Source organism: Notolepis coatsorum (genome assembly GCF_963971535.1).
Source record: "Notolepis coatsorum genome assembly, chromosome: 20".
Lineage (NCBI taxonomy): Eukaryota > Metazoa > Chordata > Actinopteri > Aulopiformes > Paralepididae > Notolepis > Notolepis coatsorum.
Window position 1 is genome coordinate 47,849,358 of NC_140184.1, and position 18,080 is coordinate 47,867,437.

Consider the following 18,080-nt stretch of genomic DNA (forward strand, 5'->3'; position numbering starts at 1 on the left):
TTTCTTTTTTTTTCTTCTGAATGTACATACGTTTAAAAAAGCTGTAACAATAAAATTATCTGAATCTGAACCCTGTCATTATTAGTGCAATACCTTAACCTGAATTATCTGTCTCTCTCTCCCCCTGCAGAAGAGCCTGTGTCTGTGGAGCTGAGCTGCGGGGCTGGTCCCGTCCACGTAGTTTTGGAGCCGGGACAGCCCCTGCTGCTGGACTGCCACCTGTGGGCCAGCTCCACCTCCTTCAATGTCACCTGGCTGTGGGATGGCCAGCCCCTGCCCCTCCAGGGGGGTGATGACTCCATGCAGCCCCTGCCCAACGGGTCCCTCCTGTTGCTGCCCAACCCCAAGGTGGAGGGGGGCTATAGCTGCATGAGCGCCAGCGCCCTGGGTGCCCTGACCAGCCGGACAGTCAATGTATTGCTGGCAAGTGAGTGACTGGCAACAAGAGGTTAAAAATTGGTTAGGGGTTGTTTCTAGCGGGTTAGGTTTGTTCCTAGTGGGTTACAGGTGTTCATTGTTTAGAGGTTTTTCTTAGTGGGTTAGGGTTGTTCCTACTGAATTAGGGGTGTTGCTAGTGGTTTAGGGGTTGTTCCTAGTGCGTAAGGGGTATCCATAGTGGGTTAGGGGGCGACAGTGGCTCGGGAGGTAGAGCAGTCGTCTGGTAATCTGGAGGTTCCTGGTTCGATTCCCGCTCCTCCCAGGCAGCGTGTGGAAGTGTCCTTGAGCAAGACACTTAACCCCTAATTGACCCTGATGAGCAGGTTGGCACCTTGCATGCCTCCGCCGTCGGTGTGTGAATGTGTGAGTGAATGGATAAAATGTGAGGAACAAATTGGATAAAAGCGCTATATAAATGCAACCATTGACCATTGACCATTAGGGGTTGTCCTAGTGGGTTAGGGGTTGTCCTAGTGGGTTAGGTGTTGTCTCTAGTAGGTTGAGTTGTTGTTCAGTGGGTTACTAGTAGGGGAGTGGCCCCAGTGGATTAGGGGGTGTTCTCTGTGGGTAAGCAGGGTGTCCTCAGTGGGTTAGTGGTAGGGAATTGTCCCTAGTAGTTTAGGGGGGTGTCCCCTGTGGGTAAGCAGGGTGTCCCAAATGGGTTAGGGGACTGTCCCCTGCTTGCACATATTCACAAACAGTGATGCATTCCTTGAGGAGATGTCCTTGCATCGATGGAGATGAACTTCGTCCTGCTCTAGCTCAGACAGGGGCTTTATTGTCTGGTGGAGTGCCAGTGGCCTGGGAACAGGTACACTATTACACACCACTGGTGGACGAGAGATAGGGAGAGAGAGAGAGAGAGAGAGAGAGAGAGAGAGAGAGAGAGAGAGAGAGAGAGAGAGAGAGAGAGAGAGAGAGAGAGAGAGAGAGAGAGAGAGAGAGAGAGAGATGAGGACATTTGGGGAGGAAAGGGAGCCTGCTGGCTTTTCAAGTAAGCCTCCTCTGCTCTCTCTCTTTCTTGCACTCTTAAGTGGCGGCCTTTACTCAGTCATTAGCTTTCTGTAAAACGAGACAGTATTCTTTGCAGATGTTGTGTTACAGTATTACAAAAGCAGTCAAGTGTGGCAGAACCCCAGGACAGACGGACGCAGGAGACAGACGGATACAATAATTAAGCAATAATACACGAGAACCAGTATGTCATGAATTTTGCCATGGCTGTGATGCGCCTGCAGACACGAGAGCGAAGCTCGAGCATCACAGAGCTTTTATACAGCCAGTTGCACCGTTGGGAAAAATATAGGATGAATAAAGATAATTCTGGGGTCTTATGAATTATTTTTTTTTCATTCACTTTTTTCTCCTAATTTTCTATTTTTCTCCCATCCCAATTTCGTATTGCCAATTCTCCCCTCCCCTGTCTTGAACGTTGCTAGACTATGCCCCCCACTGGTCGGTTGTAGTGAGGATAGAATCCTTGCATCACGTGTCCCCTCCGGTACACAAGGAGGCAGCCTGTCGCATCTTTTCACCAGACAGCGCGGACTCTCAGTGGCGAGGAGTAACTGCGGAGGAGTAACTGCGGTAAACAAGGACATTTCTCTAAATGTTGTCATTCCAAACGACCACAAGGGGGCACCAGAGACCGACATGAAGTGCATTATATGCACACCAGTGACAGGGAAATCACATCGAACTCAACACGTAGGCCGCCGCCTAATGCAGACAGAGAATCTTCTGACATCTCCCACATGCAAACATAAAGGTTGGTGACTGCAAAATAAATGTGATGCTGGATACAGGGGCAACTGTAAATATCATTGATGAGGCAACTTACCAGAGACTGACATATAAGCCCCCACTCACCAAATGCACTGTTCCCATATTTCCCTATGGCTCTCGTAAGCCACTACCTGCCCTTGGAAAATTCACAGCTCACAACTACAACATTCCATGTGTTACAAGGAAATAATGGCAGTTTACTCGGATATGACACTGCCAGTCAACTTGGGCTAATCAAGATTGCCAATGCCCTTCATACATCCCCACAGCAGCAGAAACAGCTCACATCTCCACAACAACCGGTCGACATACAGCCCACATCAGCTTGCAAACAGACAGAAGCAAATACAGTGGATGATATCCTCACTGAGTACGATGGTCTATTCCATGGATTGGGCAAGTTGAATGGGGTCCAAGTCAAGTTGCACATAAAGAAAGATGTTTCTACTGTCACACAACCTCATAGAAGAGTGCCGTTTCATGTGAGGAAGCGGATTGAAGCTGAACTACAACGCTTGGAGGATCTCGATGTGATTGAAAAGGTTGATGGCCCCACTCCATGTGTTTCTCCGATAGTTGTTGTTCCAAAGCCAAAAGAACCGGGAGCTGTGCGTATATGTGTGGACATGAGGGTACCAAATCGTGCCATCGAAAGAGAAAGACATCTCATCCCACAGTAGATGACGTGATACAGGCACTCAATGGAGCCAAGTTCTTCTCAAAGCTGGATTTAAACAGTGGATATCATCAGCTATAACTGGATCCATCCTCACGATACATCACAACATTCTCCACTCATGTAGGGCTATGACGTTACAAGAGACTGGGCTTTGGGGTCTCGTCGGCTGCAGAGGTGTTCCAAAATGCCATTTAACAGGCCCTGGATGGCATTCCAGGAGTCATCAACCTCAGTGATGACATTCTGGTTTTTGGGGAAACCAGGGCTGCCCATGATCACGCTCTCAGGGCAACCTTTCAGCGACTGAAAGAAAAAAACCTGACTCTCAACAAGGCCAAGTGCTCATACGCACAAACCACTCTTGACTTCTTCGTATATACATTCTCAGATGGAGGTTTCTCTCCAGATCCTAAGAAGGTTCACGCGATTCATGATGCTGCTGCCCCGACCAATGCAAGTGAGATACGCAGTCTCCTTGGCATGGCAAACTACAGCGCCCGATTCATAAAGGATTTTGCCACCATAACTCAACCCTTGCGAGACCTGACAAGGAAATCTGATCATTGGACGTGGACTGAAGAACACCAGAGGTCTCTTAATGAGATGAAACGCAGCCTTACTAGTGATGCTGTGATGACGTACTTTGACCCACACAAACTAACTGAACTGGTTGTTGATGCAAGCCCAGTAGGTCTTGGGGCTGTATTGGCAAAAAGAAACAGTCCAAATGAGCCGGACAGAGTGATAAGCTATGCAAGTAGAACACTGTCCCCCATTGAACAAAAGTATTCATAGGCGGAACGTGAGGCCCTTGCTATTGTCTGGGGCTGTGAAAATTGTCACATATACCTCTATGGTGCAGCCTTCACACTTGTCAGTGATCACAAACCATTGGAATGGATTTTCAATAACCCCAAATCCAAACCACCTGCTCGTATAGAGCGCTGGAGCCTGTGTCTGCAACCATACAACTACACAGTCTGTTACAAGGCTGGCAAGGACAACCCGGCGGATTACATGTCGCGCCACCCTGCACAGGTATCACACATCTCTCACGCTATGTCAGACGACGAAAGACAAGCTGAAGAATACGTAAACTTTGTCACTAAAAATGCTGTACCCAAGGCGATGACACTGGCGGAAATTCAGGATGCAACCACAATTGATCCCACTCTACGTGAAGTAATTAGACTCATTAAAGATGACTCTTGGAGGTTGCTGTCTGACAAACAGGACTCTATTGATGGAGTTGACAGCTCTGCTCTTGTGTCGTTCAAGAAAATAAAAGATGAACTGACAGTGACTGCTAATGGTGACACTGTACTGCGTGGCACAAAGATTGTCGTCCCCCACTCTTTACAAGTCAGAGCAATATCACTTGCACATGAAGGCCACCAGGGGGTAGTCAAAACTAAGAAGCCGATCAGGGAGAAAGTCTGGTTCCCTGGCATTGACAAGCAAGTGGAGGCAATGATAGCTGGCTGCATCCCATGTCAGGCTGTTGTGCCCAACCACACACAAGAACCCCTCTGCATTACTGATCTGCCATCGTCACCATGGGAAAAGGTTAGTGTTAATGGCCCCCCCTTTCAGAGCTCAGAATTTACGCCCGCTGTCCACTGTCAGTCCCAGACTGATGCAAATATACGACGAGCAGAATGCGATGGCGAAGGACAGGATGAAACATAATGCGGAAAGGAGGCGCCATGTGGTTCCTTTGGCTCTGAAGGTTGGTGATAGGGTTCTCTGTCGTCAAAAGAAGGAAGGGAAGCTATGCCCTGCTTACAATCCCCACCCATACAAGATCATTGCGATCAAAGGCTCCATGGTGACAGCTAAACATAACAATCATGTCATCACCAGAAACTCATCCCACTTTAAGACTCTACCTAAGGTTGATGATCACCACTCTCAATCAGCTGACATGCAAGGTGTCATAGACTGGACTGAAATATATCCTCACCAGACTGCAGAACATTTACGCCCTGACAGCCCCAGGCCACAGCCACCTGGTCACAGGTACCCAGTGAGGGAAAGCAGAAGACCCCCATCATACCTCACTGACTTTGAATAATGTGCAGTATGTTCTAAAATACATTGTTGAGTTCAACTGATGTGTAGTTATTGTTAAAGAAAAGAAATGTAAGGAAAGGAGGGTTGTAATGTCCATGGTTCACAGAGTTGACATTATGTTCATAATGTTCAGTGAGTTTGGTAATGTTTAGTTCTGACCTACAGAGGGCGCTCTAGGTTTTACTCCTCAAGAGCAAGACACTCTGGTTATTTTGTTATTGCGATACAGAGAAGCAGCGGGAGAATTGGCATTGTTGTAGTTTTAGCCATAACAGCAGAAATGTGTCTATAAACTTGGAAACGTTCAGTAAAGAGTCAAACTGGAATCAATGTGTCGGAGCCTTCATTCTAAAACTTTACAGAAATGAACTGGTTTGTCAGTGTTGGACTATAAACAATGCCTGTCAAATGAGCCATACTATAGGGAGGTGTAGTCTGACATCACTGGTTGTTCCACCCGTATAGGGATTCATCATTGGGAAAATGGATTATCGGCTATTGTAACAATTCTGCCGCATGGAAATTGACAAGCTTCCATTTTTGCACAAAATTAGTTCCCTTCTACCACTAACATGACTGTTTAACCTGTTAAGCCTTTTTTTTCTTGATCATAAATCGATCAATAGAGACTATTTGATCCCCAATTATCATATCATGGGGTATCATTGGAAAGCCACACTCATTGGCTACAACCCTTTGCAAAGATTTTCGAGATCGCCAAATGATTGACGGAGCTAGAGCCCTGGGAGTTGGGGGTGGTAATGTGTACTTTTGCATACTTTGGGGCACGCCTCACATATCGGCATGTAACTCGAGAACCGCTGAACGGACTTTGTCACCTGAAAGGGCAATCGACAGGCAATAAATAGGGCTTTAATTCTACCTATATATTGTATTAAAAGCAATGCACACCCGAGCCACTAGAGGTTGGCAAAGAATCGTCCACATGTGGGCCCTTGGATGTTAAGAGGTTAATGTTTTAAAAGAAAAAAATTAGCCAAGAGTAAATACCACAACCCTATCAAAAACAGTAGTCAAAGTGTATATTTTCATTTTTACCGATGTTTTATACGATTTATCGGAAATACGAATTTAATCGATTTTTTTTTTAATTATCATAAAAAACGCAAGGAAATGACTAAATCAAGATTCAACCCTGTCATTGGAAAGAGGAGCATTTTCCCTATCCATAGATGTATGATTTGGCCATAATGTCAATGTCAAGTTCAAGGTCAAATATGAATTTATAATTAAAATCGATTATAATTAATTACTGTATCTACAAATCCTTCTGTTTAATCATCTTCCCTTTATTCATTTGCTTAGATTTTTTGTACACATGATCTCAATAAGGTGGTGAATGAGCTCAGTGAGCATTTTCTCCTACCCGTATACATTTTTGATCAAAGATGCAAAAATCATAAATCATAATTTATATTCTCCTTTTCTTCATTACAATTTACTCAGCCTAGTAACATACACAATATTTCTGACACTGGAAATACATACCCCCAGGTCCCTAGATGTTCCTAGATACCAAGAACATGCTAATTGACCTTGCAGAAGTGGAGCAATCTTCCATTTACTTAGGCATGTACCTTTAGGCGAAAACGGTCTACAGATAAAATGTTTTGGTTGAAATAAAGGTAGTTATAAGGTTTTGAATTTCTTGTAAAAAAAGAACTACATTTACCAGTAGGCAGCCTGTTGTTCAGTAGGCACTGTCGCCTACCTCACGTCACGGCAAGCTGATACCAAGCTAGCTAGCTAGCTAACGTTACCCCGCTAAACATACTAGACGTTATCAATGTCTACTGTCGTGAACCATTTTAAATTGGGGCATGTAGAGGAGTTTCGGGAACGAGTAAAATGTGCAGGTCCTCTTCTCAGACCTGTGGGGCAAGGACTGCACACGCATCATGCCGGCTAGCAAGCTAGCTAGCTACACGTCACGGCCTGCTGATACCACGATAGCTAACTAACATTAACGTTACAAGCTCAAAAACCTTATAACTACTACTGTCGTGTCCATAAGTTCCCTGGCAGAATACTTTGTTTGTGAGGACAAAAGTATACAAAGAGGAGAGGACCATTTTAAATCAGGGCATGTGGAGGAGTTTCGGGAATGGCTAGCAAGCTAGATAGATAGATAGATAGATACTTTATTAATCCCCTTGGGGAAATTCAGGGTATCTCGCAGCTCACATAATATACAGACATTGACCGTTCCCATACAGTTATTACACGTTATGTCTGCATCATGAATTAAAAATAAGTACATGATAAAATGCAACTAAATCATACCCATCAATATTAAATAGGAGCGTGATTAGATAAAAGCAGGTGTATAAAAACAGTGTATAAAAACAGGTGTAAAAAAAACAGGTGTAAAAACAGGTGTGTGGGTCAGAGGTCAGGTCCCCCGCACTATACTACGCTGTTGTACAGTCTGATGGCTGTGGGGACAAAGGACCTCCTGTGCCGCTCAGTCCGTGAGTGCAGGGAGATGAGCCGTCCGCTGCTCTGCCCCACCAGGGTGTGGTGGAGAGGGTGGTTGGTATTGCCCATGATGGCCAGCAGCTTGCTCTGCGTGCGGCTCTCCACCACGGTCCCCAGTGGGTCCAGTCTCCTCCCCACCACTGAGCCAGCCTTCTTGACCAGCTTATCCAGCCGTCTGGTATCCCTGGCTGTGGTATTACCACCCCAACAGACAGCGGCGTAGAGGAGCACACTTGACACCACTGCCTGATAGAACATGAACAACATTTTCCCACACACATTAAAAGACCTGCTAGCTACTAACGTTGTGTAAAAAACAATAACGTTATAAACTATTAGGGTTGTACCGAATGTCATTTTTTAACATTCAAAGCTTCAATTGAAGTATTCAAACGAAGCTTCGAATGTCTATACATTTTTTTTAATTTTTAACTAAATCCTCAATTTGAATAAAGTGATTAATCTGATTAAATTAGTATTTTTTGTGGTCAGGTGGCGTAGCAGAGATTGCGCTCGTCACCAATGCAAGAGGCTGCGGTCTCGACTCCCGGAGTCAGCATTGCCTTGGCTTGGGCTGATCGCTATACTAACTCGTTTGGCTGGGTTAGGGGGAGGGAAGCCGTGGGTGGGAAATTGGCGTTGTGGACAGCGACGCCTACAGGTCAGGTCTGGGCGCTTGCTCAGCGGAGGCAGGACTTGAGGAAGGCAGCGTGACCTCCCACGCAGGCGCGGAACTTTGTTCCTAGCGGTGGGGGGGACATATTAGGGGGCGTGGTCAGTGACGTCGCAGGGGGGGGGGGGGGGGGGGTAGGGGGGGGCGCCCCCCCTTCCAATTTTTTTTTCTTCTAATACCAGGTGTGCAATACGCATTTTCCCAGGCGGTGGCGCCTCTTGTAAGAAGTGGTCATCGTGGAGCCAGGGCTTGTCCAGCTGCACGTCCGCTAATTTAATATAATGATACTAGTGAATTTTTTTTAACTCTGTCAAAATAAACGAGCTGCATAGGCATAATAAACTGTAAGCGACATATACATGTTTGCACTGTCTTTTTTCTATTATAAAGTGCCTCTCGAGACTCGGGTCCATAACACATAACAGATCAGTAATTTGATTGTAATGCAAGTGCTCGCATTATAAATCGAATGTATGCGAGACAAACAATGTAATCGTTTTGATGCATACATCTCTGCCCACCCTACCCCACCTGTTGCTGTTGCGCCCCCGCACAGAGAGACCCATATCCCCGCACCAGAACGCTACGACGGGGACGTCTCTAAATGTCATGCCTTTATTTTTCAATATTCACTAGTATTCGGACAACAGCCGCACACTTAAAGTGATACATCTAAAATCGCTTACCTTACCTGTCGGGGGTCCAGCTCTCCACTTCCCTCTGCAATTCGTTCCCTGCATACATCGCAAAAGGTATTCGACCACCCTCCCGGGGGCTCGGATAGTTCTTGTAACTGCCTCCGTGTTCAAGTTTAAGTTAAGTATGATGTCATAAACTATGTCAAATGTCATGACTCATAGTAGAATCGGCTGGCTTGTTCGCCATCCGCCAGGGAAACCGCAGATATATATTCCTTTACTGCGAATTGAGAGCGTCCCAAAAATGATTCCAGGCCGCTATTTCTTTACCAACGGATTTCCAGTTCCGCGTTGACGCTTCCACTGTTTCATGCGTCGGCTACACGCTGCTTTAATAACACTGCATTATCGAGACAGCGCCCCTATGAATGACTTTGAGGATCTGGCAATGAATTCCAAGAGTAGGGTAAATCTGCAGTGCCGGCACTGTGTAGTAGCGACTAGCGAGTCACAGTGCTGGCCGCTAGGCCGCGCAGTTGCAGCGGTTTGGGGGTAAAAACATGGGGGGGACAAATACTGCATTCTGAAATCATGCTGGGGACATTTTCCGGGGACCCCCCCGCAAGTTACGCCCCTGCTCCCACGCGTTACACTTCACCAATGAGAGCCCTCACTGCCAGGTGAGAAGAGAGCCACTGGCTGTCGCCGCACGTGTCGGAGGAAGCGTGCGGATACTTCAGGGTTCCCTTGTACCGACCAGTAGGAGAACATGCGCACAACAACCAGGTAGGGGAGGGGGGGGAATTGGCACAACGACTAAATTGGGACGGGGAGAAAACAGAAAAATCGGAGAAAGAGATAAAAAAAAAATTTAATTTGTCTTTTTCTTTTATTAAATCAACTTTCTTTAATGAATATAACTCATGAGTTTCGTCAACATAAATAATCCAATAAGGGCACGGTTGGTATGAAAGTGATGGTGACGTCTTATAGTATAATATTATAATATTAGTGTAGCCTAATCTTTAACTGCAACTGTGAAGAAAATCCCCATTGGTTTAAACAGATTGAATAGACAAAAAAAAAAAGGTATTTGTTAAAAATGTTGATTTAGAATTTGAATGTCAACATTATGATCGAGGCTTCGAAGCATTCGGTACAGCCCTATAAACTATACACAATATGTACAACGAAACAATGATTTACATTAGTATTTACAGTGATATGTGCAGCGAAATAACGTTATACGATTTAAATTATAAATACAAATAATTTTTTTTTAATTGTGGTTGGCTATAAACTGGTGTTGGGTGAAACAGATACTAGCAACAGATTCAGGGTCAGTTATTATATAGGAAATCTGATCCTAGGTCTGCGACTAAATAGAATAGATCTTTATTTGTCATTGTTGGTACAACGAAAATTTGTTAGGAACATCACCACTGGCATACAAACATAAGATATAGCATGTGCAAAATAATAATGTCAATAATAATAGTAATATAATAATAACGTATCAATGTCCCAATGTCCTCAATAATAATAACATACCATCATTGTCCCAAGTGCATTTAGTGCTAGTGCAAATAAATAAATCTAAATCTGTAGTGTGGAAGTGGGAGTTATGTCACCGGGGGTTGGGGACGGGGGTTGCGGGGGGGGGGGGGGGGGGGGCAAGTTGACGTTGTTATTTTGCTACCTTTATGATTAATTGCGAATATTTTCATGTTGAACTATAGATTGTGGATGAATACGCACAGAAAGGTACACCATGCCAATGTCCATGCTTTATTTGTTTTAAACGAACCGTTTTAGAAATGGGCAATGGGGAAATACATTAACACTTTTGAGTGCCAGCGACGTGTATTGTCGTCTTATCATGCCCCCCGTTGAGTGCCGACGACGCGAATTGTCGTTTTTATTTTTTATTAGCGATCTGAATTCATATTTCATCAACCGAGTCTCCCGTTGGTACAGCAGCCCCTCTAGGAGCTCAGATGGGAAAATACCGCCCCCTATCGTCTATCCCTGTGTAACTGCAGGCCATTCGATTATACTGGGTGATCTGTGTGGGGGAGCCAACTGGCTCCATTATGCTGGCGAGGGATCTGATGATGAGGGAAGTGATCGCGAGTTGGAAAGCAGCGTGGAATATATATTTACAGCAGCCAATAATCAATCAATAAACGCGATCGATATTTGGAATGGCGATCAGGAATTGGAATAATCTTTTTGGAGAACATCTGAACTAAGGTAAGGAGTTTATGTTACCAGTTTTAGGATAATCAGAGCTGTATTCACTGAGATAACAGCGTGTCCCGTATGTGTGTATGTGTGTGTGTGTGTGTGATGTTGAGGAAATAAGAGAATAGATTTTTCAGCCCGCTTCTATAGCGTGCATAAGTACACATATACTATCGATAATCTAGCGTTTATTTGAAAACAATTCATAAATAGGCCGACAAATGACAACGCGTCTTGTGTATTCGAGAATATTTCAATAAATGCCGTTTTTGGGGGAATCTTTCTATTTTCCGTAAATTTTCGAGAGAACGATAGCTTTTCGAAATGCTATAAAAAAGATATGAACCGATTAAAAAACTATCCGTTTCGACAATGTTGACTGCAAACAAGTCATTGATAAGCGACGGGCAGATTAGACACATAGCCATCATTTAAAACATAGATTATGCGTTTTTAACGCTAACATTGAAGTGGGTGGCGGCATTCAAGGGGGTAAAAAGGAAAACACGGCCGGCATCGAAAATGTTAAGTGGAACAGAGGGTGGAACAGGAAAAAACTAAAATTACGTAACCACTACACCTCCCTATTGTCTCCATAGCTATAATACAGAACACACGATGCAAACATCGTGAAAATGGTCAATAACACTGCCATTGAGTAAAGATGGGAAAACAGCATGGCAGTCAATGAGTTAACAGAGGGAGAGGGGTTATCCAGAGGTGCGAGCGGTGGAGTGAGAGAGAGCCGGGAGCGACGTGGGGATTGCCTGGAGTTGTGCTCTTCCGGCCTTCCTGATGACTTGTCGTACAGAACTTGCAAGTCGCTTTGGATAAAAGCATCAGCTAAATGACTAAATGTAAATGAGGGGGGAGTTCGGTTCCTTGATGGGGAGAGAAGAAAAATAACACTGGTTAGAAAAAGAACAAAACACTGGGAAAACGAAATAACGAAGCAGGGTAGAATTCAACGCGAGAGATATACTAAGGCTTGAAGAGACTTTAGTTTGACTAACCACAAGTGATCAGGCTTCTTATGCTGCAGGTGTCTCTGCCTCCGAGTGCGCCTAGCTGCTCCGACAGGTAGTGACAAGGTGGGAGTCACAACATGTTGCTTCCTTTGTCGGCTGTCACATGCCTATTAATGAGGAGGTGCTTGTTTTGGGGGGACCCAGGGCACTGGAGAGGGAAGGGGTTAGGGGTGGGCGGTGAAGTGGGGCCGGTTGAGGAGATGGAGATGGTGAAAGGAAAGGCACAGCTGGCAGGTGGGACTATTAAGTATGTCCTTCAGTAGTGTGTGTGTGTGTGTGTGTGTGTGTGTGTGTGTGTGTGTGTGTGTGTGTGTGTGTGTGTGTGTGTGTGTGTGTGTGTGTGTGTGTGTGTGTGTGTGTGTGTGTGTGTGTGTGTGTGTGTGTGTGTGTGTGTGTGTGTGTGTGTGTGTGTGTGTGTGTGTGTGTGTGTGTGTGTGTGTGTATGCATACGCACATGCATGTGTATATGTGTGGTTGATGTAATCTGCAGTGGGCAGCTGTGAGATGGATGTGAGCAGTGTGCAGACAGGGCCCGGGGGGATGAGGCGAAGGGCTGACATTGAGCAAAGGCTCTCATCTCCACCACCTCCAATTACGCTATGTCCACACAGCTTACCTGTGCAGGATGGCTAACGTCACAGTGACCAAATGCGTCCACATTTTTATAGGATTCTATCACATTTTCATAACAATAGCGAATATAACTTACCCTGCGCCGTTTTCATTGAGGTTTCTTACAAATGAACGATGTTTTATTTGTCCTTTATATGCGGATAACATTAAAATCTTAAATTGTACCATTATGTTCCTGTTTAGACAACAAACATAATGCTAATGATGCACTTTTGTTAAGATAATTGGGTGACCATTCTCGATCACTGTACTCAGGCTCATTAATAGTTTAACGCTGTTCAGATTGCGTCAAAGAATAGACGCGTCCCAGTGACCTGTGACCTGTGCTAAAGGTCTTGGGAATTGTATTAATTTTGTAGTTTTCACATTTTCACCTTTTAATTTTAAACCAATGCTGCCATCTACTGACAGCAGAAAGTGTTGTGTAAGTTATAGTATAACTTCAACTTGAGACCCGCACTTCCGCCCAAAACACATTCTAGAGATTCCCACTTTTTACTGGTACATAGGTTCATATCTAATAGTCTTTAGATGACAAAATATAGATGAATACTCATGAAATTTGATATATATATTCTAAAATAAGTATAATTTCACTTCATCTACCTGTCGACATGAAATTCCCAAACGCTGACGGTAAAAAAAGCCTGGATGTCGCACAAAATGGGGCGTGACCGAATTTGGTCCCAGACAATAAGAGTGACTGAGATTGGTCTACGCTCCGTTACCTCGCTGAACTGCTGTGGCTCTGCACACACGTGCATTACTGCTACAGCGCTGCTACTGCCAGCCTTGAGTTTGCCTTTGATAACGGCCATCAATAATATAATGTTTAATTTCATCTATCCTTGATGAGCGATTGTAAACCGAAAAGCAGTCACATGCTTTTTGTTTTTCCTTCATTCAGAGAGAGAGAGAGAGAGAGAGAGAGACTACTGCCCTTCACCCAGTGTTAATTTTGTCAACGAAAATTATGACGAAAAATGTCATCCGTTTTCGTCGACTAAATCTATACTAAAACAAAAACGACAAAATTGAGACAAAAACTGACTAAGACTAAAATGCTCAGACATTTAGTTGACTAAAACTGACTAAACGAAAAATAAATGAAGATGACTAAATATGATGAAAACGAAAAAGGAGCACTTGACACATGACTAAGACTAAAACTAAAATGAAAATAGCTGCCAAAATTAACACTGCTTCACCTGACGTTAACTATGTTATAATTAACTGATGTTAATTATAGCCTACATGTTTTTTTTAGCGTTTATCGCTTTTTTCTACTGGGCAGTCCAGTAGAGAGAGAGAGAGAAGAGGAACGGGAGACAGAGTGGGGGGAAGACATTCGGCAAATAACGACGGGTTCGGGAATCGAACCCGTGTCGGCCGTGCCGCGACTCAGCGCGTTATGTGGTTCGCCACTGGGGCGCCCTACATGGGGTTTCTGATATGACTATATAGTACACATCTAGCCCCCCCATTCTCCTTTAATAACATGCAATTACATATGACATATTGTACAGCTATAGACATTGAAACTATAGTGAAAGGTGTCAGTTATGTAATGTTGCTGGTATGATGTCGATGACTATTGAGACAGGGGTGTATTGAGCTGTCACCAGATTGGAATGAATAAAATACACATGGCATAAGGTAGAAGCACGTTTAACATACGTTTTATGGCTGTTTTGGGGGGAGGAAGAGGTTAATGTAAGTGTCAGCCAGTCCGTAATCTGTGAGAATCTTCGTTGTCCGATAGCGGGGGTCGGTACACAGGGATCCGTTCTCATATATTATGGGCAGGGTCTGATCTGGGAGAATAGACGTCAGGCAAGCAGGGGTTGATACCAAAGCGGGTTGATTGATTGATTGAAAACTGTATTAACAGATTGCAGAATGGGTACAATTCAGTACGGCTCAATACAAACAATTGTTAACTCATTGAGCGCCACGCTGTTTTCCCATCTTGACTCAATGGCGTCAGCGTTATTGACCATTTTTGCAATGTTTGCGGACCCATCGTGTGTTCTGTATTATAGCTATGCAGACAATAGTATGGCTCATTTGACAGGCACTGTTTATAGTCCAACATTGACAAACCAGTTCGTTTCTACATACTTTCGTTTGTGCGCTATTCCATGCTAAACATCGCCCCGTTTCGAAATAATCCAATCTTGTTTTCTAGATAGAGAGATATGATGTGTTATATATGCATATGCGCAAATCGTTCGGGTTGCTCGCCTGAAACCTATATTATTTCCAAATCAAAGGTATATACCATAGATGTTTCTTCACAAAATCATTAAGGGTTGGGGGGGGGGGGGGGGGGGTCGTTTCACGAAGCTGCGATCGTTACCAAAAGCATATTTTAGGTTCTGTAAAATACGACGCTGTGATCAATACAAAAGCATGTTTCAGGTTCGGTAAAATATAGAGTTGTTCCGATACCGATACCAGTATCGGAAATGCCGCCGATACTGCCTAAAATGCTGGTATCGGTATCGGCGAGTACACGTAAATTCTAGCCTCCGATCCCATGATGTAATTTATCTCCTGCCGAGTCCTGCGGAGAGTGAGGATTATAAAATGAACATGTTTTAAAGTGTGATGCTGTGTCATTTTAACAGCAGATACACTTTCTTAAATTCCATTGTCCCCGACAGTGCGGTGTGACGGGGAGCTCGGACGGGATGTGTTTTGCTGGTGTTATGATAGCATTAGCTGGAAAGATAGCTAGTTGGAACAACATCCGCTTTAACGTTACATCAAATCAGATGATCGCCTGTCCTTTCTCCAGGACCTAACACTGTCCGTGACCGTCTATCAACAATAATGCACCCACGGTGAATTGTATTTAAGTTAAGTAGCTACTGACTAGCGTTAGCTGACTATTACTAACGTTATCAAATGTCAATGCGGGAAGACGAGCTAGGTCAGTTAGCTTAGCTTGATAACGTTACCGTGTCTAAAGTTGGTGCTATTTATAATCCAGCAATAATGGCTGCAGACCTGCAAGCAAAGTACAGCAAGTGCCAAAGGATAAGAGTCTGAGGCGGAGTTTCAAAAGAGAATGTTGAATATTTATTTTGCATCAAAAATCACAACATGAACGTTCTATCTGCCACTAGCTTACAGACTGAATAGGGTATATCTGCAGAGCCACGGAGTAGCGAGTGCAACACCGTTTAATGTCCGTGTGGATCATTGGAGTAGGGTATATCTGCAGTGCTGCAGCCCATACTCATTGATTAATGATACTAATACAAATCTATACAATCACCTGTTGTTGAATAAATACCATTACTTTCCAGTTATTACTAAAAACAGTATAACAGTATCTGTAAAAAAAATAAATATATATATATATTTATATAATTTTAAAGTATTTTAAAAAAGTACAGTTTTTCCCCAAAACGCAGTATACAGTAGTATCATTTCAAACACTCTAGTACCGCGGTACTATACCAATACCGGTATACCGTGAAACCCTACTACACACAGGAGAACAGGGGTTAGAACGACGCAGGCTACAGAGCTCACAAAAACACTATAAATATATATAGAGTATAGAGGTCCAGATAAGAGTCCTAATACCAAGACAGGTGAATCAACACTTGGACCAGGAGTGGCAGGGGTGCAGGCCTCTTATCCTGGCTCAGTGATGATGAGATGAGCCTCAGGTGTGTAGACCAGGCCCAGGTAGGCAGGCTGAGGGTGAAGCGGGAACATGGAGGGGACCTGCTGATAGACAGGGGAGAGAAAGGCCCTGGCTGTGGCTTTAACACACCCATTTTCTAATTTCCATTCTCAGGGTTGTCAGCAGTGGTATTGGAATGAGGGACCTTGTGGACATGAGTCTGCTTCTCTAACCACAAGGCCACTTCCACCCCACGTGCATGGGAATGGGAGGTGGGGATGGGAGGTGGGGGTGGGAAAGTGAGAAGTGAATGTGACATTGAGCCCCTTTCACACATGCACTGGACTCCTGATACTGCACATTAATCGGAGTGGCTGTATACAGTGCGAACACAAATGTTTTAATTATTCAGCATGGAGTTTACCCTCCCAACTCCCCAGTCCTAAGTCCACGTAATGACCAACTGAGCCCATGTGAAAATACAGCAGATCATTGGTCCAAATTCTCGAACATCTCCTTCAAAACCTCCCCGGTTCTGATGGTTGTGGGGGGCCTCAGCGGGTACATCTCTCGAGCTTCCACTCTGCTCAGCTCCTGTGTTCCACTAAGAGCAGAGCGTAAGCTATACGATAATATAACATACGGTTATCCTATAACCATAGTTATATGAGTATAGCGAGCGCTCTGCTCTGACTCACTGAGGACCCCGTGGTCACCGCCTTCGGTGGTGAAAGACTTGGGAAGGAGCTGTTAGTGTGGCCACGACCCCGCTTATGTAGAGGAGTGGATGTGGGCGTGGCCAGGCGGATGGGTGTGTACATGTGGAGAAAAAATATTCATTATTAGATTGGATAAAGGGATAGTTCCACTAAGAGCAGAGCGCTCGCTATACTCATATAACTATGGTTATAGGATAACCGTATGTTCGGCATTGCATCTGCACCATTGCTGACCCATTCTACAGGTAGTGCAGAAGCGATTTGCGATTTATCTCAAAATGAGATTAGATCAAATGTATTGTCATTATACAGCACAAATACAATACACCAGTGGACACCAACCCGTCGATCGCGATCGACTGGTCGATCTTTGAGACTTTCCCTGTAGATCTTTCCCTGAAAAAAAAAATGTAAAAAGATCTTTCCCTGAGAGTCCACATTACAGTTCTACTTTTGTTTTGATGTGAAAAGTGATGCTGCACTTAGACTGCACTTAGCACCAGTGTTGGGAAAGTTCACTTTCTACATGAACTAGTTCAGTTCACAGTTCACAATTTTTTTAAATGAACTAGTTCAGTTCATAGTTCATAATAAAAAAATTTGAACTAAAGTTCATGGTTTCAAAAATGAACTAATTTTTTTTTATTTTTTATAGATTTTTATTAGAATAATAGAAGCCTACTTTGCTGGAAAGATACATTTTGCACATATACAGTACGCATATGTGTGTGCGCTGAGGCTGCCTCACTAAGCTGTTTCAGTATCTTGCTCAAGGACACTTTGACGCGCTGCTGGGAGCCGGAATTAAACTGGGAACATTCTGATTACCAGACGACCACTCTACCTCCTGACCCACTGTCGCCCCACTCTCTCATAATGTGAGAACACGTCTGTCACAGATAATCACATGCTGTGTGCTACATGTGTGAAAGGGCAACTCCAGGGAACGCCTGCACCTAATTATCTGGGCATTGTCCAGAGTGCATGTGTGAAAGAGGCTTTAGAGAGGGAGAGCAATATAGGGGAAGAAG

At 44.2% G+C, this 18,080-nt stretch overlaps 1 protein-coding gene across 1 annotated transcript in view; it reads left to right on the plus strand.

Moving 5' to 3' along the window:
* igdcc4 (immunoglobulin superfamily, DCC subclass, member 4) overlaps window positions 1-18,080 on the plus strand; it is a gene marked incomplete at its 3' end in the record, with an annotated part of 355,876 nt that overhangs the window by 58,586 nt on the left and 279,210 nt on the right. The window contains exon 2 of the mRNA XM_084337406.1: window positions 131-427. Within this exon, the coding sequence (XP_084193532.1) occupies window positions 131-427 (297 nt within the window). The remainder of the gene's footprint in view (window positions 1-130; window positions 428-18,080) is intronic.